This window comes from Sinohyriopsis cumingii, chromosome 3 (assembly GCF_028554795.1).
Source record: "Sinohyriopsis cumingii isolate HCF-2022 chromosome 3, ASM2855479v2, whole genome shotgun sequence".
NCBI lineage: Eukaryota > Metazoa > Mollusca > Bivalvia > Unionida > Unionidae > Sinohyriopsis > Sinohyriopsis cumingii.
Window position 1 is genome coordinate 76,198,758 of NC_142963.1, and position 18,165 is coordinate 76,216,922.

At 33.9% G+C, this 18,165-nt stretch overlaps 1 protein-coding gene across 1 annotated transcript in view; it reads right to left on the reverse strand.

Moving 5' to 3' along the window:
- Positions 1-3,734: 3,734 nt before the first annotated feature.
- The window catches only part of LOC149803138 (4-aminobutyrate aminotransferase, mitochondrial-like), a 77,274-nt gene continuing 62,843 nt past the window's right edge, over positions 3,735-18,165 (reverse strand). The window contains exons 8-13 of the mRNA XM_089952759.1: positions 16,807-16,955; positions 14,357-14,494; positions 11,282-11,449; positions 8,405-8,551; positions 7,626-7,737; positions 3,735-4,394 (exon numbers count right to left, since the gene is read on the reverse strand). Coding sequence (XP_089808885.1) covers positions 4,270-4,394; positions 7,626-7,737; positions 8,405-8,551; positions 11,282-11,449; positions 14,357-14,494; positions 16,807-16,955 — 839 coding nt within the window. The 3' untranslated portion in view covers positions 3,735-4,269. The remainder of the gene's footprint in view (positions 4,395-7,625; positions 7,738-8,404; positions 8,552-11,281; positions 11,450-14,356; positions 14,495-16,806; positions 16,956-18,165) is intronic.

Consider the following 18,165-nt stretch of genomic DNA (forward strand, 5'->3'; position numbering starts at 1 on the left):
TGTAAGACAAGGAATAATTGAATACTTATTGACAATAGAAACTTTGTAAGACAAGGAATAACTGAATACTTATTGTCAATAGAAACTTTGTAAGATGAGGAATAATTGTCAGCTGTAGACTCATTTGCTAGTTTCAACATTTTGCTCATCAAAGTACGTCTAAACATCACTGTGGATGCAATCCTTGAACTCTTCAATTAATATGAGTTTATCACGGTCTTGACCATCCTTCTTGGCTGAGCACCTACCTATCAAATAAGTGGTCTTTTTCTCTTGCAAATTTGACATGGGTCTGTCTTGTTCCATTTTTACAGTTTCTAAACCTCTGTTGATATGCCTCAGGTACCAACTTATAAACCTTCAATATACATTCCTTAACCACATCATAATCTGCACTTTGCTTTACTGACAGTGAAGTGTAAACTTGAAAAGTATGCTTTGTAATAGAGTTCAGTGCTCTCTTGGCCACATAAAGTTTTCAGCAATTTTTTCAAAACAAGGAAAGTATTTGTCTACTTCATTTTCTTTAAAAGGGGAGCTAACCTAATATTTCAGGTATGATCAACTTGTGTGTAAAAAGGGGAGTGTTTTCTACTTGCATGTTTCAGTTCTTTTAATATAAATATAAATTCCCTTTCTTCATTTTCCCTATCTGCATCTGTATTTCCCTCTCTTCTTTTTCTCTCTGCACTTGTATTTCCCCCTCTTCCTTTATACTTTGCATTGCATTAGCCTATCTCTTTTTTATCTCTTCCTTTTTTCTTTGTGCAATTGCATTTGTCTCTCTTTCCTCTAACTGCAACTGCATTTCTCTCTTTATCTTTTCTCCAATTACATCTCTTCTTTCTGAGCTGCATTTATCTTTCCTCTTTCTGAAGCTAAATCTTTCTTAACTCTATTTTTCATCTTTTCTTTTAATTTAAATTCTATTACTTTTATTTCAGAGTCAGATAGAGACTTATTATTCAAACCCAAAGCACTTTTATCCCAAAAAATTCCTTAACATCAAATATTGGATCAAAATGTTTTTGTTGCTTCATTAAAGAATCCTTGATCTCCGATAATGTTGTCTGGCAAACCAGAGTAATTCATCCTTTATCAAGGAAATCTAATCCTTCCTGGGTAGGATTTAAAATAAGTTTTGTCAAATTCAACAAAATAATTTATTTCCAGATGATATAAAATAAATATTTAAAAGAACTTATAATATTGTGAATTAAATCCCAAATAGTCCAAAAAGGTTATATCACCAGTCCTAATGAATAAAGGTCTAATTTAATTCCATTGGTATTCTAATTAAATTCCAATATTGAAGGAAATGATGTGCCTGTAGTCTGGATTGTGGTGATGTGCTATGAGTCTTTTGAGTAAATCACAATATAATCAAAGATGTCCTTGTTTGCATTCACTATAATTCCATGTTCCTCTCTCTGTCCAATAATATTAATGAAAATTACTTTACATTTCTCAAGTAACAATATTATATGAAAAAAACTATGACAAAGAAGTAAAGCCAGGATAAGGGTTACAAGTTCATTCCTAGAAAATGCTAAGTTATCAACAAGATAAAATCTGTTACATAAATTATAATAAAGAATGTGGTAAACATCAAGTAGATCCAGGTTTTTTATGGGGGGGGGGATTTCCAATGTCCTAGACTCAGACTAAGATAAATATGTTTAAATTATTAATAATTTGAATACTTAATCCAAAATCATAGGGAAAAATATGAGCTATGTATTTTGTTGACCACAAAACAAATGCTATTGCTAAGGTACAATATTGAACTTGATTTTGAACATAGTCAAATCTAAAATACAAATGTATACAACATTTAATCATTAAAAAAAGCCAAGAAATAATACAAATTAAATATACATAATAATATTTACAAGATGGCTTCTGTGGTGGCCATATTGGACATGTAACCGATCTTTTGGTAAAAAAAAACATGACAGTATTACTTTTTCATGCTGGAGGATTGGCATAAATGAGGCTTTCAAGAAGGATACTGTGGTGGCCATAGTGGACAACTGATTGGCCAGAGTTTCGTTTAGGACTTCAAAAAAAGTCTTCTGGTGAAAACCCCATGGCAACATTACATTTTGTTCAGAAGAAGTAGTAATAAAGATTAGTGCAAGATGGCCATTGTGGCAGGCATTTTGGACATCAGATATCCATATTTTAATTAAGGACCCAATTGGACATCATTTAGAAATCTTTCAGTGAAAACCTTATGTTGATATAATCATTTATTCAGTATTAGTAGTGATAAAAATATTTTCCAGCTGGTCACTTTTGTGGCTGTATTGGTTATTAGATCACCATCATTTTCATTGAGGAGGAGGCTTTTAAGATGGCCTCTGTAGCAGCCATACTGGACATCAGATCAGGAACATTTGCATTTGGAACCAATTAGATATTATAAAAAGTCTTATAATAAAAATCCTGTGGTGTTGATGTGACCAACTACCCTGGAGGAGTACTGATAACAAGATTTTTTCAAGATGGCTGATGAGGTGGCGATATTAGATGTCTGAGTTGCACCATTTTTATTTAGGCATCAATAGTCAGTCCCTCCAATTTTATGGACATCACATTTTCAAATTGTTTAACAATTATAATAGAAAAAAATATTATACAGACATAAAGAAAGTTTTTTCTTTAAAGGTAAAAAAATCATATTGGAACATAAACTTCAGAAACTGGTGATTGAATAGTCAACCCTGAGGCTGTAAAACTACTTTGATCACCTACCAGTAATTAGCATGTGGATCAATTGATTGTGTTGTCAATAGACAGCAATAAAAACACCTGATGTGCCCCATGACTTCTGATCATGCAGGACTGTGTTGTCAATAGACAGCAATAAAAAAGAGCTGTCATGCTACATGACTTCTGATCATGCAGGACTGTGTTATCAATAGACAGCAATAAAAACAGCTGTCATGCTACATGAATTCTGATCAGGCAGGACTGTGTTGTCAATAAACAGCAATAAAAACAGCTGACATGCTCCATGACTTCTGATTATGCAGATCTGTAAACAAAATGAGCAGTGAGCTTTCTAAAGGTAATAATAATATAAAACAGCCTTTCATCTGGAGACAGTTGGCAGAATTAATAAATTAATCACTTTGATCACTGTAAAATCAATGGTCAGCAGTGTTACATTGAGCCAGCATGTAGTTACAGACTTCTTTTATATTTACCGCTGAAAAGCATACAAAGGAAATGTAGTCATAAGTCAATCATTATTCTCACTAAATTGTATTAATTTCTCTGATATAACGCGTATAAATATATCTGCAGGTTATTCTCTTTGCTTTCCCTTCTCCAGTAAACCAAACTTGGCTTACATTTATATGCATAACCAGTTTGGTATTTGCACCTATAATACTAGTGTCCTAAATGGGCAAATCATCTAGATTGGTACAGGAATTTAACTGCAGATTGCAGATAATGGTAATCCACAATTAAATTTCTGTACCAGTCTAAATAATTTGCCTATTTGGGGCAATTATCACCATATTTGTATTGGAGGTGTGGAGATTGCTTTTAGCATTTTTGAAAGAAAATATGGATTAACTTTCGTACTTTTCATAGGTAAGATAACGATCTTGACTTTATGAATAAATATCAATACTAGGATATATTCACGGACAGATTTCTATAGACCTGATTTGCCAATGGCAGTAGACGTACACAATGAACAGAAAAACAAACACCAGAAATGCAACAAAATTCATTTTATTTATACAATAAAATACTGATAAGTTATAACATGCATTCTTCACTGGCAAGCAATGACATAATGCATCCTAATCTACCTATTTAGAACAATTCTGATTAGCATCACTTTTGCAGTCACAAAGATACACAACTGTGATAAGATATTAATTGTTTCATACATTTATAATTTTCATTAGTACACAGGTTATTTGGACAGGAATAAAAATACTTATTTTTTTATCATCCAGATATTTTGGGTCAACTTACATGTTACCGTTATGCTGCTGATAATCCATATCCAATAAATAATAACACCTGTATTCATAGTATATGCAAAGAACTGTGTTTTTTCTCTTTTAACAACTGGGTTTAAAATGTATATAATTTCCCTAATTTGCTATTGTGCACAAGTCACAACTGTATAATGCTGCCAAACTGTTACAAACCCTCACCAGGGGGTTTGACTAGAATTAAAATTAAAAGCTTAAAATGATAGAAATCTGATATATAAGACAGATGTGCTTATTCTAGCCTGAACTATTTCATCATGCTTTTCACAACTGAATTTAATCTATCCAGAAGTATATCCACGTGATGTTTCTGGAGAGTCAACATTGGTCGAAATCTAAGACCTTTATACCCACATGCTCCACAGTTCACACCTGGATAAGAGAAAGATGAGAAAAAAGAAAAGTTCTACTTATTTTACTTCAATTCAATGTCATGTCGATAAAAACTTTCTTAAACAGATATGGTAGTCACAAGTGATTTTAAAATGCTCCCCAGATGGCACTCTAGCTTTGCTTAAGATACCTCTGTCTGCACTCACTTTGTCTGCTAGTATCTTGAAGAAATATTTTACCTTGCTGCCATGGTTTATTATATATCTTGAAGAATTGGAATCTGTTCACATAATTCAGCAAACATCATCTGATCATTAATTTGTTTACTTATTTTCATCATTGGTTTAACAAAAAAACCATGACACTGATGGCAAAGCAAAGTGAGGCTGGCTTCAATTTTCACAGTGAGGCTGGCTTCAATTTTCACAGAGAGGCTAGCTTCAATTTTCAAAGTGAGGCTGGCTTCAATTTAACAACTTTAAAGGGGTCTTTTTACCCAATTTGGCAGAATTAGAATCCAAGAAAAGAAGAAATAGAACTTAAGAATACACTACGGACATTTTATTGATAAACCAATATAAGCACTTTAAAATTTGATTTATATTGACATTATTTTAAATATGACACAAAAAAGGAAATGAAATAAGATTTAACTTGAGGCTCAAGTGAGTTTAATATTGCTCACCTGGTTTACATAATTGGATCATTTCATTAAGCAAGCTTATGTAGTAATGTAAGAACCTATTTAAATTATCTCCCAGCCTTTATATCATGTACATGTGTCTGACTTTAGCATCCAAAAGTAAAGGCATAATTAACCTGTATAGCTCATACTCATAATAACAGTCATTCAATTAACATAAAATTATTTACCAAGTTTCACTTAAATCCAGTGAGAAATAATGCTCTTTAAGTGTTAATAATCTCAGATAATCAAAATGTAAAATCACCTAGTTGCACAGATCTCCCTTATAACTGACCCTATGACTATGATGATGTAATCGTATTTGCCAAATTTGATTAAAATTTTATCAATAATTTTAGTCTCCTGAGCAGTACAGGCTTAGCCAATCATTTGCAAGGTCACCTCATTAATATTCATAGGTCTCTGTCATGATGTAATACAATTTGCCAAATCTTGATCCAAATCACACACACACATACTTAACTAGAAATTCAAATTTGAATAAAGAAAACAAAATACCTGGTTTCTTGAAAGAATTTAATACACTTACAAGCTGGTAATGGTAGGTTTAGCATTATCATAACAACACTACTCACACACATCCACATACACAAACATACAACACATAACAACACTACATACACACATCCACATGCACAAACATACAACACACAAACACATAACCATAATCACAACCACAAAGACATTAAATAAAAACAGAAGCCCTGGAACAGTCCTTGAAATAACAAAAGCACGAAATTTCACCAATGGCTTGTAAGTCTCTGAGCTAAACAATGTATGATGGATGGAGAGAAGGATGCATAAATGGACAGACAATGGTAATGCTTTTCCATTAATAATAATAATAATAATAATTGATGTATGGAGTAAATAATTATTTCCAAGAAGTTTTGCTGCTAATCAAAATCCCAAATGTTCAACAATGAAGATTTCAACATTCTTATGCAATGCAAGAAAGTATTAACATAGCTCGTGTTTCTTCAGGACACATCTCAAAACTTCAAATAAATAAGGGTGTTCCACTTTACCTAAGCAAATTAGCATAATGGGCTTTCCCTCAACACTACTCAAAGGACTGGGAACACAATTCAATTTGCTATTATCACTATCAAACTTTTCCAAGATCCTGATGATATATGCCCATACTCCATGTAAAAGTCAAATTGATAATATATTCCCATACTCCATGTATGAGTCAAATTGATAATATATGCCCCTATTCCAAGTGTTAAGTCAAATTGACAATATATGCCCCTATTCCAAGTATAAGTCAAATTGACAATATATGCCCCTATTCCAAGAATAAGTCAAATTGACAATATATACCCCTATTCCACATACAAGTCATGAGTCAAATTGATAATATATGCCCATACTCCATCCATGTACTAGTCAATATATGCCCATACTCCATCCATGTATGAGTCAAATTGACAATATATGCCCCTATTCCAAGTATAAGTCAAATTGACAAAATATGCCCCTATTCCACATACGAGTCAAATTGATAATATATGCCCATACTCCATCCATGTACTAGTCAATATATGCCCATACTCCATCCATGTATGAATCAAATTGACAATATATGCCCCTATTCCAAGAATAAGTCAAATTGACAATATATGCCCCTATTCCAAGTATAAGTCAAATTGACAATATATGCCCCTATTACACATACAAGTCAAATTGATAATATATGCCCATACTCCATCCATGTACTAGTCAATATATGCCCATACTCCATCCATGTATGAGTCAAATTGACAATATATGCCCCTATTCCAAGAATAAGTCAAATTGACAATATATGCCCCTATTCCACATACGAGTCAAACTGATAATATATGCCCATACTCCATCCATGTACTAGTCAATATATGCCCATACTCCATCCATGTACGAGTCAAATTGACAATATATGCCCCTATTCCAAGTATAAATCAAACTGACAATATATGCCCCTATTCCACATACGAGTCAGATTGATAATATATGCCCATACTCCATCCATGTACTAGTCAATATATGCCCATACTCCATCCATGTATGAGTCAAATTGACAATATATGTCCCTATTCCACATATGAGTCAAACTGATAACATATGCCCATACTCCATGTATGAGTCAAATTGACAATATATGCCCCCATCCCAAGTACAAATCAAGATGACAATATATGTCCCTATTCCAAGTATGAGTTAAACTGACGATATATACCCCTATTACAAGTAAGAGTTAAACTGATGATATATGCCCCCATTACAAGTAAGAGTTAAACTGTTGATATATGCCCCCATTACAAGTAAGAGTTAAACTGACGATATATGCCCCTATTCCAAGTACGAGTTAAACTGACGATATATGCCCCCATTACAAGTAAGAGTCAAATGGATGATATATGTCCATATTCTAAGCACGAGTCAAACTGGATCGGCAAAATGGCCTCCAAAGTTGTAACAAGCAATTATTTGATGGATGGATGGATGACAGACACAGGGCCATACCCCAAGTTTATTTGGCCTTAACGCCAGGGAAGGTAAACAAAGAACAGGAAACAAACCTTGCTGTTTCAACTGATGAATGACCTTGTCTCGTTTGTCTGCATCAGGAAAGTCAATGGAACCATATGATCCCAGCCCACGTACTCGACTTACAAATCCATTACTGGTTTTCTAGAAAAAGAAGCCAGAGATAAATTTTGAATGAAACACATGGAAATAAAAAACTTTCACAAAGATATTTACGAATCAAAACCAATTATCTTACATCTTTAGAGAAGCTTACTGAATTAATATAATGCATGGAATAAATCAGAAAATGTATTAATCCACTGACCTACACATGTTCCCAAAGAAAGAAACATTCTTGTTTTGTGCTAATTAGCCATAAGCCTTGTATTAGTGTTTGAAAAGACATTGAAATGGTCTCAACAATGAAGCATCTAGAAAATAAATATTTTCATGATAAAAAAATTATTTTAAATACTGACTGTGTCACCTTTTGTCTATCTTAACCTACCCAGAAAATTTAATAAATCTTTATTGCTGTCAGCAAAAAAGGATCCCCCCCCCATTACAGTCCATTTCCATCCATGGAAGTATTAGCTATATGGTTTTCAATGATTATGCATAACAAAATTAACTTCAATTGGATTTTGTTTCAGTTGCAAAAGGGTTATAAAAAAAGATAATGAAATATGGCTTTGTTACTTGACTGTATCATGAATATGGAGAACCCATTGATTATAGCACTTATTTTCACCTCACATGTCATTTTTACACAGAGTAATGAATTGTGGATTTAAAAAAAATTAAACTGAGAAACAAATAAAAAGATCACCTCCAACTGTTTCAAGTCTTTCATCATGTAATCTCCTGTCTTTTGCACATTGTCCAGCAAGTTCTCCTCTTTTATGACCTTCACCACTTCACCTAGAAGAATTACTTTAGTTGGGTCTCCTACCCATGTGTTGAAAATCCTAAAGGGCTAAGAACAAAAATAAATAACTTTCACCTTTATAATGTTTACAAAGACATTTACGGGTAAGGCGTAATTTAGTGAAAAAAATGCGTAATGATTACGCCAAAAGTATAATGGTTGGCATGTATGCCTGTGGTCAAAGATGAATACCATTTTCTTAATCAGTCCTGTGCCCAAAGATGAATGCCATTTTGTCTTAATCTGTCCTGTGCCCGAAGATGAATGCCATTTTGTCTTAATCTGTCCTGTGGTTGAAGATGAAACCATTTTGTCTTAATCAGTCCTGTGCCCGAAGATAAATGCCATTTTGTTTTAATCTGTCCTGTGGTTGAAGATGAAACCATTTTGTCTTAATCAGTCCTGTGCCCGAAGATAAATGCCATTTTGTCTTAATCTGTCCTGTGGTTGAAGATGAAACCATTTTGTCTTAATCAGTCCTGTGCCCGAAGATAAATGCCATTTTGTTTTAATCTGTCCTGTGGTTGAAGATGAAACTATTTTGTCTTAATCAGTCCTGTGCCCAAAGATGAATGCCATTTTGTCTTAATCTGTCCTGTGGTTGAAGATGAAACCATTTTGTCTTAATTAGTACTGTGCCCAAAGATGAATGCCATTTTGTCTTAATCTGTCCTGTGGTTGAAGATGAAACCATTTTGACTTAATCAGTCCTGTGCCCGAAGATGAATGCCATTTTGTCTTAATCTGTCCTGTGGTTGAAGATGAAACCATTTTGTCTTAATCTGTCCTGTGGTCAAAGATGAATGCCATTTTGTCTTAATATGTCCTGTGGTCAAAGATGAATGCCATTTTGTCTTAATCTGTCCTGTGGTTGAAGATGAATGCCATTTTGTCTTAATATGTCCTGTGGTTGAAGATGAAACCATTTTGTCTTAATCAGTCCTGTGGTCTTAATCTGTTATCTATAGCTCTAACTTAGAAAATCTAATACTGATCCCTAATGTTGGCTGAAACCAAGCATTAAAATTACTTAAAAAAGATTCAACAATTGTAAAATACCTAGGTAAATATGTGAATAATGAATTCCAACTTAGATTATCTTCTCTCACTGTCTAGTTATATCTCTGTCTCTCTTACCCACTCCCTGTGGAGTTTCTCTTTATTATCTAGTTATCTCTCTCTTGCTTTCCCACCATCTGAGGATTTATTTGTACACAGGTTCTTATCACCATTATCCATTCATTTATTCATTCATTTATACAAAAGTGTATTCTATATGAATTATGTATTGCACTGACTATGCGCTTTATTGTATATGTCAAATCAATAAAGTTCTGCTCTGTTCCTATTCACATGACCCACTCAGATGACCTAGTGGTTAGAGAGTCCGACTCTGATATGGGAGGTAGCAGGTTCGATCCCCAGCCGAGTTATATCAAAGACATCTAAAAATGATACTAACAGCTGCCTCACTAGGTGCTCAGCTTTAAGAGGTTAGTGTTAGGACTGGTCAGACTGGTGTCAGGATAATGTGACTGGGTGAGACATCATGCTACATGTCTGAGGCATGATGCCTCAGTGTTAGACATCACTATAAACTGCCACACTGCGGACACCATAGCAGTATGGTTGAATTTATTTTAAAGCTATGTTAAAAATCAAAATCACCCACACATGCCTATTCGTAGGAGGTTGAATTGAGCTGTAACAATGTTCTGTTGAAAAGCAATTTATATATTCTACCTTTCTTATTTAAAAAAAGTTTTAATAATTTCTAATATGTTACCAACAGAAATATCAATTTTCCTCCTTCCTTCTGATGTATTTTTGTCATTTTATGATGGTGATAAAATAATTTTAGTGAAACTCTCTCCTTCTGCTTCTCTTACGTTAACCTCAATTTTCAATTTAACAAAATGGATTTGGGGCCCCGAGTGGCCGAGTGGTCTAAAGCGCTCTCCGTTACAGATCACTGCCATCTCACCTCTGTCTACATGGGTTCGAATCTCGGATTCAGCCAACATGGGTATGTGAGAAAGCTTGCCAGTAGCTTCTTGTGGGTCAGTGGTTCTTTCCGGGGTTTTACCGGGTTCTTCCTCCACCATTAATCCTAGCCGCATGTAGCCTATCATGTGCTGAAAAATGGCATTAAACCCTACAACAACAACAACAAAATGGATTAATGAAACAAATTATTAACTTTAAATTTGTAGCAGTACATTTTTCAATGCACTGAGAGCATAAAAATGTCAATTCTATTCATGTATTTTGCATAATAATTTTGTTAAGTGGTATAAAAAAAATCCATTGTGCAAATTTTCTATGCATGTTCAGAAGCCATCTTTAACCATGCATATTTTCCACAAACATTTTGGATAAATGTCTAAATAAATTACACCAATGTATTCTCAAATCTTTTGCCAATGAAAAGATACATTCATTATTACATTAAAGATGAAATAAAAGAGCAGAATGGTTTACAAAATATGTACATCAAATACACATCTCTGGCCCTTTCTGTAGACTACACATGCTCTCAGTCTAGTGTGGACATCATCTGTATACTAACAGGAACTGGTGATATTGGATATCTTGTTTCCAATTCCCCTGTACAATGGCATCATTAGTCATCAGCATTATCATTAACTTTGACTTTATTATTACTGTAATTATTATCATTACTGTAATTATTATTATTCTTATTACTGTATCAGATGTAGTGGTAGTAGTAGTGACCATTGTTATTATTATGTTTTTGTTGTTGCTGTTGTCTAATACCTCTGCAGGTCTGAAATCATCCTTGTAGAAGAAACCTCCAGTCAGCATTTTCTTGCTGAAGATCACAATATCAGGGGCTTCTGGGAGGTTAAAGTGTTCATGGGCCCAGAACTTTCCTGTTGCACCACATCCTGTCTGAACTTCGTCTATCATCAAAGCACTGTTGAACTAGTCAATGAAAAACATGCAAAGAATTAATTTTTTTATCACATAATACACTTTGATACCATTTCTAATAGTAAGTATATCAAAGGTGGGAGTTTTTTTTGTAGTTTATATCTGTGACAGATAGAAATAATGCCATCAATTCTTCCATCAGAACATACTTATACATTCACAAATTGATCCACTATGACCCTCTTGCTTCTTTCTTGAAATGCCACAACTGATTTCTGCAGGAATCTTGCAGAAACCCCTGTTCTTGTTGTTACTATTTTTTATTGCAATTTGTGAAAGATAATGTAAAATAAATACATTTTAAGGCTTAAACATCAATGCCTAGCATGTAATTTTACACAAATCAACATATTTAATAAAAAAGCATGATTTTAGTGGCAACTCGAAATGAGCTGACCGTGGGTCAAATGTTTTGAGTAGACCATGATATTCTTCACTGTGGTCATCTGGGGAACAGTTTGAGTCCATTTAGTGAATTGTCATCTGGGTATATTCATCTCTCATATGAAACTGACAAAGCTGTTGCAATTGCAAATTCATACAACTGTTTTCATCAACTTTATTTAGTGACAATGCATTAAGTATTATTTATCCAGTAACTGCAGATCTCTTACATTATCATACACTTGAAACATGCCTGAAAGTCATTAACTCATTCAGCTCTGAAGGTTTTTGTCATTTTTGCCTGAAATGCTTGCAGGAAACACATTTTGGAGATATATCTGAATACATTCTAATACATTTACTTCCAACAGATTTTCCATTAGCCTAATGCCTAGTTGTATTAGAAACATCATTTTCCATTGGTTATTTTGCTTGCGCATGAGCAGAAAGGTCAAAGTTGGAGTTCTTTTGGGTTTGGCTTTTTTTTTGCTTAATGGACCCATCATTTTTGTATTGAGACCACTCTTTATTCCAAATGCTCACCTTATCCTACTTTTTGCAAAGGTTCACATGTGTTTGTGGAGTTCAGACCAGTCTGCCTTAGTTCTGAAGCGAAAAGGTCTATAATCTGAACACAAAATCGGATTCCGACCATGGCTGAATTTTGGGTGGAAAAAATTGGGTCAAAAAAATTTGGTTTTTCCCTCTGTATTTTGTAGTGTAACTAGAACATCCAGATTGTTTGGTATCATTGTAGAGCTATATCTGTCTGCTTTTTCGTAATACCACCCGCTTTGGTGTATCTTAAATGACCTTGATGCTGTAGAGCTTGGAAGTAGGGTACAGCCTCATCATCCCTACAGGTGGGACTGGGGTTGAATGAGTTAAATACAGTATTTCTCAGAAAACAAAGGCAAGACTCGAGTATTATTGGTGACATCCATGCCATATCCAAGTCTGAAACAATCACAGTTGAGCAAATGTCACACCTGAATAAATACCATGCAGTAGTGTGGTCTTCTTTATAATTCTGATCATGTAGTATCATACATATAAACAAAACACACACACTCATAAACTATTATAAATATTATCAAAATGACATAAATTTATGTAAACAACCAAGTAAGTTGACCAGTTTTGGACTAATACACCTGAATAAATCCTTGAAAAAAGTATGTAATACATAAAAAAAATTGCCAATGAGTTCAGACTCTCATGCTCAGAATGTGAGGGAAACAAATCAGTAACAGAACTGTACCCACCCACCAATCTCTCAAATCTACCACCAAATGCTAATGACAACAAAAATGCAATGCATTATGGGAAATGAACATTTCAAAGATAGCAAAAGAAATGTGATAAAAGGTAAAATAACACTCTAAGAATTATAAGACTTGATGTGTAAAAAGACAGCTCAGCCTTTGTTTTAATTTTGACAATTAAATGTTTCAGCTGCATTCTAAATCCCACTCATGCATAACTGAAAGGTCTCATGTAAAGATTTCTTATTAAAGCAAATTTCAGTGCATGAGATTTGCCAGTGACCATTCACTGCATGGCAAGACAATCTCTTTATTTCCTTGACTGCATATCTGATATAACATACTAAGTCTTTTCCCTGCCATATTTTCCAAAACTAAAAACAACTAATTTTACTATAAAAATCTGTATACAGATGATTGAACAAATGATGGCAGTGACATGGATAAGGGCAGAGTTTTGGCAAAATTTGAATGAATGGTCATGCAGATATATCCAAATTTAAAATCTACCCTATTAATGGCAATCAGTCATTAAATAGGATTTATCTAGAGCCCATTATTACAATGCGATCACCGGCAATCAGTCATCAAGTAGGATTTATCTAGAGCCCATTATTAGAATGCGATCACGGGCAATCAGTCATTAAGTAGGATTTATCTAGACCCCATTATTAGAATGCGATCACCGGCAATCAGTCATTAAGTAGGATTTATCTAGACCCCATTATTAGAATGCGATCACCGGCAATAAATCATCAAGTAGGATTTATCTAGAGCCCATTATTAGAATGCGATCACCGGCAATCAGTCATTAAGTAGGATTTATCTAGAGCCCATTATTAGAATGCGATTACTGGCAATAAGTCATTAAGTAGGATTTATCTAGACCCCATTATTAGAATGCGATCACCGGCAATAAGTCATTAAGTAGGATTTATCTAGAGACCATTATTAGAATGTGATTACTGGCAATAAGTAATTAAGTAGGATTTATCAAGAGCCCATTATTAGAATGCGATTACCGGCAATAAGTCATTAAGTAGGATTTATCTAGAGCCCATTATTAGAATGCGATTACCGGCAATAAGTCATTAAGTAGGATTGATCTAGTGCCCATTATTAGAATGTGACTACCGGCAATAAGTCATTAAGTAGGATTTATCTAGTGCCCATTATTAGAATGCATCATCATGATTTTGTGTTAAAACATTATAAAAAGTGAAGTGTTTTGGTAACTAAAAAGAAGTACCTCTTTGGCAATTTTCTGCAGACCTAAGAAAAAGTGAGCTGAGGCAAAGTTGTCTCCACCTTCTGCTTGGGCTGGTTCAACTATAATTCCAGCAACTTGTTTTCCAGCTTTGTTATACTTCTCTATGACCTCTCGCACCTTAGTTAAAAACAATATAAATAAAATATGAATTAAAGAAGCTCAACTATAGTGAATATGATCCCTTTGTAAAGTTATTTATACCCACAAAAATAGTCACAAAATAATAACAATTATGGAATAAATCATATTTTTGTAATATTTGGTTTATAACACCAAACAGAGATAATATGATCATAAATGAAACACCAAAATTTATTTTCAGAGTAAGCAATCTTATTTGCTAATACAGCGCTTCCCTGACTTTTCATCCCCAGTCTCTTGCCACCCTCATTTACAACAAATAAATTTAACTGTAGATGTTCCAATGGAAAACTCTTCAATTCCCCTATCTCATTCATCATCCTCAATATCCGGCATCACCCATGCTTAATCAATATAAAAATGATGCAAAAATTATGATTTAAGATATCAAACATAAGTCACGTTTGTCAGTCAGAATGATTTGATTAGTAATATCAATTATCGACTGCCTCCAGTAATTGGCACTTTCTGCAGTTGGTTTTTACTTACAAACAGTAACCAATAGATTAGGATTAGTCTGCATATCAGGATAGGACCATTCTGTAAATCAGATTAGGACCAGTCTGTAAATCAGATAAGGACTAGTCTGTAAATCAGATTAGGACCATTCTGTAAATCAGATTAGGACCAGTCTGTAAATCAGATAAGGACTAGTCTGTAAATCAGATTAGGACCAGTCTGTAAATCAGATTAGGACCAGTCTGTAAATCAGATTAGGACTAGTCTGTAAATCAGATTAGGACCAGTCTGTAAATCAAATTAGGACCAGTCTGTAAATCAGATTAGGACCAGTCTGTAAATCAGATTAGGACTAGTCTGTAAATCAGATTAGGACTAGTCTGAAAATCAAATTAGGACCAGTCTGTAAATCAGATAAGGACTAGTCTGTAAATCAGATTAGGACCAGTCTGTAAATCAGATTAGGACTAGTCTGTAAATCAGATAAGGACTAGTCTGTAAATCAGATTAGGACCAGTCTGTAAATCAGATTAGGACTAGTCTGTAAATCAGATTAGAACCAGTCTGTAAATCAAATTAGGACCAGTCTGTAAATCAGATTAGGACCAGTCTGTAAATCAGATTAGGACTAGTCTGTAAATCAGATTAGGACTAGTCTGTAAATCAAATTAGGACCAGTCTGTAAATCAGATTAGGACCAGTCTGTAAATCAGATTAGGACTAGTCTGTAAATTAGAGCTATGTAAATCAGATTAGGACCTGTCTGTAAATCAAATTAGGACTAGTATGTAAATCAAATTAGGACCAGTCTGCAAATTAGGACTAGTCTGTAAATCAGATTAGGACCAGTCTGTAAATCAGATCAGGACCAGTCTGTAAATCAGATTAGGACTAGTCTGTAAATCAGATTAGGACCAATCTGTAAATCAGATTTGGACTAGTCTGTAAATCAGATTAGGACCATTCTGTAAATCAGATAAGGACTAGTCTGTAAATTATAACTACTCTGTAAATCAGATTAGGACCTGTCTGTAAATCAAATTAGGACTAGTATGTAAATCAAACTAGGACTAGTCTGCAAATTAGGACTAGTCTGTAAATCAGATTAGGACCAGTCTGTAAATCAAATTAGGACCAGTCTGTAAATCAGATTAGGACTAGTCTGCAAATTAGGACTAGTCTGTAAATCAGATTAGGACCAGTCTGTAAATCAGATCAGGACCAGTCTGTAAATCAGATTAGGACTAGCCTGTAAATTAGGACTAGTCTGTAAATCAGATTAGGACCAATCTGTAAATCAGATTAGGACTAATCTGTTAAATTAGAACTACTCTATAAATCAGATTATGACCTGTCTGTAAATCAAATTAGGACTAGTATGTAAATCAGATTAGGACTAGTCTGTTAATCAGATTAGGACCAGTCTGTAAATCAAATTAGGACTAGTCTGTAAATCAGATTAGGAGGCTTGCCTGTGACCCTTATCAACTAAATATTAAATAATGTTTTAAAGAGAGTTTCTGTTTAGTTGGTATAGGGGATGGCATATCAATTGTGAAATGTTAAATTAACTAAACAGCATATGGCAGTCTGAAATGAATTATTTTACAAAAAATGAAAAGGTATTTTAAAATCTGATTTTCAGTTAAGAAGAAATCATTAACATATTGTTTCCTTGAAAATGGAACTAATGCTAAAACCAGTGTCTGAAGTCATGAAAGAATATGGATGATGTAAAATGAATAAACTTGAGTACAGGATCTAATTATGCCAATACATTTAAATGTCATCTGACTTGGAAATTCAGAAGATCTTCTCAAATTTTTTACCTGAGCCAGGCACGATTCCTCCTCTTTCTTGTTCTCTGCCTTGAAATCCTCCAGTGGATATTTCAGCATAGGAAAAGGAGCAATTGGCCAGTCTGGGGCAGGTAAATCCAGTTTATGCAACCATTTTGTATGTGAACAAGCTAGAGCTCCTGTTCCAAGAAATAATATTTTGAGTTGAAATTCTACTCAATCAGAAGCATACTTATTAAATACATAGAAAGATGATTATAATGATAAGTATGTAAAAAGTCAGTAAGTATAAGTACAGAAAAGTGAAAACATATTGATTCCTGCATCACCTACATTTCACTAGTAAGTGACAAATAAGTCAGTTATAGGTGGTATAAGTCATTTGTGTTAAGGACTATTTTGTTCAAATAAGGCAGAGCTGATTCAGAAAAAATTGCTTTATTAGTGAAGCATAAGTGAACTAAGTTTAAAGACTCTGTCATTTTGTCTTTACAGTTTACTGAAAATTATAAACAAAGTCAGACAAAAGTTGCCACAAATAGATTTTATAAAAAAATTCACACCTCCCCAACAGATTTATTGATTTTAACCAGAGTTATCTCAAAATAAAGAGAATTTCTGCATACTTCAAGATTTTTAAAATTTTAATACTGATGAACCTTAGGTAACAAAACCAGAGTAAGGCGACATGTATGTCTATATATGTGTGTAATCAGGGACTTGTACATAAATGATGCAACACAGTCATGAAAATATGAATGGTCACACAGACTATGCCTTTGTTGTGCTAAATATATTTTATTCTAAACAATGTACCAGTACACCATGAAGTAATTCATGAATAGCCAGATACAGAATTTCTCATTGGCCTAATAAATTTGTAACAAAGTGTAAATGTATGAAAGAAAGAATATATATATATATATATATATATATATATATATATATATATATATATATATATATATTCTGGTGGCCAAGTGGTTAGAGCATCTGCCCCAGAGGTGGGAGATCATGGGTTCGAACCCCAGCTGGGTCATACCAAAGACTTATAAAAATGGTACTAACAGCTGCCTCACTAGGCACTCAGCATTAAAAGGTTAGTGTTAGGACTGGTCGGCCTGGTGTCAGGATAACATGACTGGGTGGGACATGATGCTACATCACTTTAAACTGCCACACCACAGACATCATAGCAATATGACTGGAAAATTGTCAAAGCTATGTTAAAAATCTAAATCACACAGAAAAGAAAACCTGGCTTGAAAAAGATAAATAATTATTTTTATGAATTGGGTCTTCTTAGTGTGATTCTTCACTCACTGTTCTTATTATTAGACCCCATTATACCTGCCCTACTTTTTGTTATTGTAAATGTTGCAACTCTAT